General features: G+C 31.9%; 1 protein-coding gene across 1 annotated transcript; it reads left to right on the top strand.

The window, feature by feature from the left end:
- The first annotated feature begins 2,395 nt into the window (after nucleotides 1-2,395).
- On the top strand, nucleotides 2,396-3,251 carry LOC129312105 (uncharacterized). Its single transcript, XM_054954687.1, has one exon. The coding sequence runs from the start codon at nucleotides 2,508-2,510 to the stop codon at nucleotides 3,174-3,176; it is 669 nt and encodes a 222-aa protein (XP_054810662.1). The 5' UTR covers nucleotides 2,396-2,507; the 3' UTR covers nucleotides 3,177-3,251.
- Nucleotides 3,252-3,703: the final 452 nt, after the last annotated feature.

Here is a 3,703-nt window from a genome sequence, read left to right as displayed (position 1 = left end):
AGCAAGAGCTTACATTTGCAGAGCGATAAGCTCTAATAATAGTCCATCTATAATTCATGATTAACAAATAGTATTAATTACTAATTGTTCTTAATTAATCTTAATCACAGTTTAGGCCTTTATCCTTCATTTAGTGTGATTAAGTAAAACCAATCCCAAAACTCACTTTCATCAGCTTATTTAACTGCCATTAAGCTTAATAAACATTAGTAGCTAATCTCATTAGCTTAAACTTAATTAATTAGTATTATGGTTAACTCTAAATCCATCATTAGCAACTATAACTATTGCCAATTAACAAAACCCAATGACAAGGAGCATAAACAACACCCTTAGATTCCATTGGAATTACTAAAATGGGTGGTGCTCCATTCAAGATTTGGATAGAATCTCTGCAGTCCATAAACTCAAAAGAAAATGCATAGATAGGGTAGGAGAAAGAGAAAGGGTGCTTACTCAAGGAGTAGATAGCCCTAAAACACTTCCAAGCATCCTCCAAGCTAAACCTTATTAGAGCTCTAGCTTACTCTTGCTCAAAAAATCATGTTCCTCCCTTCTATTTTTTTATGTGTCTCTCAAACTTAAAGACATGTCTGTCATGCCAATGGCACTATTCGTCACGACAGATGGCACAATTTGAAAAACCCTAACTTAGGCCCATTATGTGGGCAAAGTGGTTCAATGGCACCTCTAATTGCCTTTTATGTCTTATATAGGGTCAATTGACCTAATGGCCATCCAATTACTTCAATTAATCCCCAGTTTCCATAATTTACAAATTTAAACGGCTTAACTAATTTATTAATCTTAATTTAAAATTTTGGAATGTTACATAGTGGTTGTAATGTAACTATGAGAATTAAATTTGTTAAATCAATTGTTAAAGTTAGATAAGTTGTTTGGGTTCTTTTGGTGTTGTCAAGGGGTTCACACATAAATATTGGCTTTGAAGTTAGTGTTATTAAGTAAAATATTTGAAAAATATTGTTTGGTGATCCCTATCGAGTGTTTGTAGATAAAATTGTGATATAGAGGTATTTTTGTGTCAAACCAAAGTTAATATCTTTTTTTGTGATAAGCTTCGTGTGAACACTTAAATCACAATTAGATATGTGTGCTAAAAGTTATACATATTTAAAGTTTTTAATTATTGTTCATTTTGATTTAGAGCTGATAAGCATTGTGTGCTATGGCACATGGTACGTATGCTGTGATGCATGAACCTTATAAGGAACGCTTCGTCCATCACATTGGCCATGATGGATGGTGAAATATTTACATAAATGCCCTTTTGTGGAATTTAATTTTAAAAAATGGTCCTTTTGATGCTTTTACTTTTATATAAACTTGTTTTTGAACAATTTTTTCTTAGGGAACCATGTTTCACTATCATTTATGCTTTATAATATTATTTTGAATTTTAAAAACTTTTTTTGAATGGGATACTATTTGGTATATTTTTAATTAATCTAGTGTATTCCTAAACTACCACTGTGAGCCTTTTTATTATATTTAATTCTTTCTACTATAGTAGCTCAATTTCTACCATGGTAGTTGACTTTGAAAATTATTTTATTAGTTTGAAAATACTTTTTCTACTATAGTAAACCTTTGTAAAGTTAATTTAATTTTTAATTATTATAGTAGACTTTTTTTTATTATGTCAGGGTTTGGAAGTATTATTTTTTGCTCTTTCTATCATGGTAAATCTTTTCATTACAACAATAGTATTTGTGAGTTACCTATTATTCTTTTTACTATGGTGGGCATTTTCTCTATCGTGATAATGGCATATAAAGTTAAAGGATAAAATGTCTAGCAATTTTTTTTTTTCAAGAGCACTTAGTATCCTTAAATCAATAAAAGTACAAAAATGCCTATGAATTTGTTATAATGAACACAACAATCTCCATTCCATTAACTTAGTGAATTTGGAAAGGTTGGTCTATTTTATAGAATTAATGAGTATCCATATGCCATTATTGATTTTAGGATACAAGAAACTCTTGAAGAAAAAATTTATAGATATTTTTACACCTTGCATTTGCTTCCTTTCTTTAATGGTTAATATTAACAAACATTAGTCAAATATAATAGAATGAGAATTATTACACTCGTTATAATAAATTTATGAATATTTTTATATCTTTATTCACTTAAATATAGTGGGTGCTTCTAAAGCAAAAAGTTGTTGGGTGACATCCATATAAGGGTTTTTTAACTTGTGATAGAACAAGGCTTTACAATAAAGGTTTATCAATTGGACTTTTTTGTCTGCCAACATTAACAGTTGGACTTAACAACTAAAAAGGAAAGCGTGGCCCAAAAATTAAAAACAATTAAAAAGGTTGGGAGGCGGCCAAGTTGGCGCAAAATCTCTGTGCTTCCCGCGTGTGATCCGCGGAATTGAACCAAAACCGTAGACGCAGACACTGCCTCGGCTTCCTTAATACTGAATAGCAACCATATCCTTCAGTCTATCCTCACAAAAATATCACTGCGACACTATGTGTAGGTCCACCGATCTTGTTCATCATCCCTCATCGCATTCACACGACGGCGATGATGCCATCAACATTAAAGCTCTCTTCGTTCATGCACGCACATCAGCTTCTGGTTTCAACGATCCCTTGCCCCTCACTGTCCTCTTCAACGCTCCCATTCATTCTCTCTCTCTCCACCGCTTTCTCAATCATCCACTTCCCCACGCCTTATTCGCCGCCAAGCTCAGCCTCTGCCTGCGGCGGCGGCGGTGGCGCCAGCCCCTTTCCTTCCAGCTCTTTCTCGGCGAAGCCCTGTTGTTGAAAGGGACTTTAGTCGAACAAGACCAACATCGCTGGACGTTGGACTGTAAATCTCAGCTTCACCTTCTTCAGTCATCAATATCAGAGGTTCAGCTTTGCTTTGCCTTCGATGACGGAAACCTCGCCGCCACGAACTGGGTGAGGCTTGGGAATCCCAAGGAAAGAGTAAAATATTGCGTTGATGTTTGTCGCTTAGAGCAGATTCCAGAAGAAACGGAGCTTCCTTCAGAGGATTCTCATGGGGTCTTGGACTTAGAACAACTCAGACGGACCGTCGATTTGGGAATTTGGGTTCTGTGCTTGGGTCTTGGAGCTGGCTACTTGGTTTCCAGAGCTTCTGTCCGAAAGTTCCGTGCTTTTTTGAATCTTTAGCCAAATCTAATTATTGTCGCAGAAGGAAAAAGAAAGAAAAATAACAATAAAATTACTTTAAATTATATAAAATAATTTGATCTCTTATATTATTATAATTTTATTAAAGTTTTTTTAAAAAAATTTTATTAATAAATTTTAAAATAAAAAAATTATTTTTTTTTATTGATAAGTAATAATTTTTTATTAAATTTTTGTGATTTTTTAAACAAAAATTATAAATAAGTTTATTATTTTAAAAATTTATTTTTTAATAATAGAATTACACTTACTGAATTGTGATTTTCTGTATTATTTTACGATTCACAAAATAAAAGTTATTATTTTTCAAATAAAATTTGTGATTGAAATTTATTTTTAAATAACATAAATTATACTTAATAAGGTGTGATTTTTTGTTTAAATATTGTAATATACTAAACAAAAGTTGTGATTAGGGTTTGTTATTTTTTAAAAAATAAAATAGTCTTTTCACTATAAAATTTATTAAAACAAAAATCTATCTCGTTTGGTATCTTAGAAATGTT

The sequence above is a fragment of the Prosopis cineraria genome, unplaced genomic scaffold, assembly GCF_029017545.1.
Source record: "Prosopis cineraria cultivar Desert tree isolate PC_DT_omini unplaced genomic scaffold, ASM2901754v1 PC5, whole genome shotgun sequence".
Taxonomy (NCBI): Eukaryota; Viridiplantae; Streptophyta; class Magnoliopsida; order Fabales; family Fabaceae; genus Prosopis; species Prosopis cineraria.
Note: the sequence above shows the minus strand (reverse complement) of the source record. Positions and strands in the feature narration are given on the sequence as shown.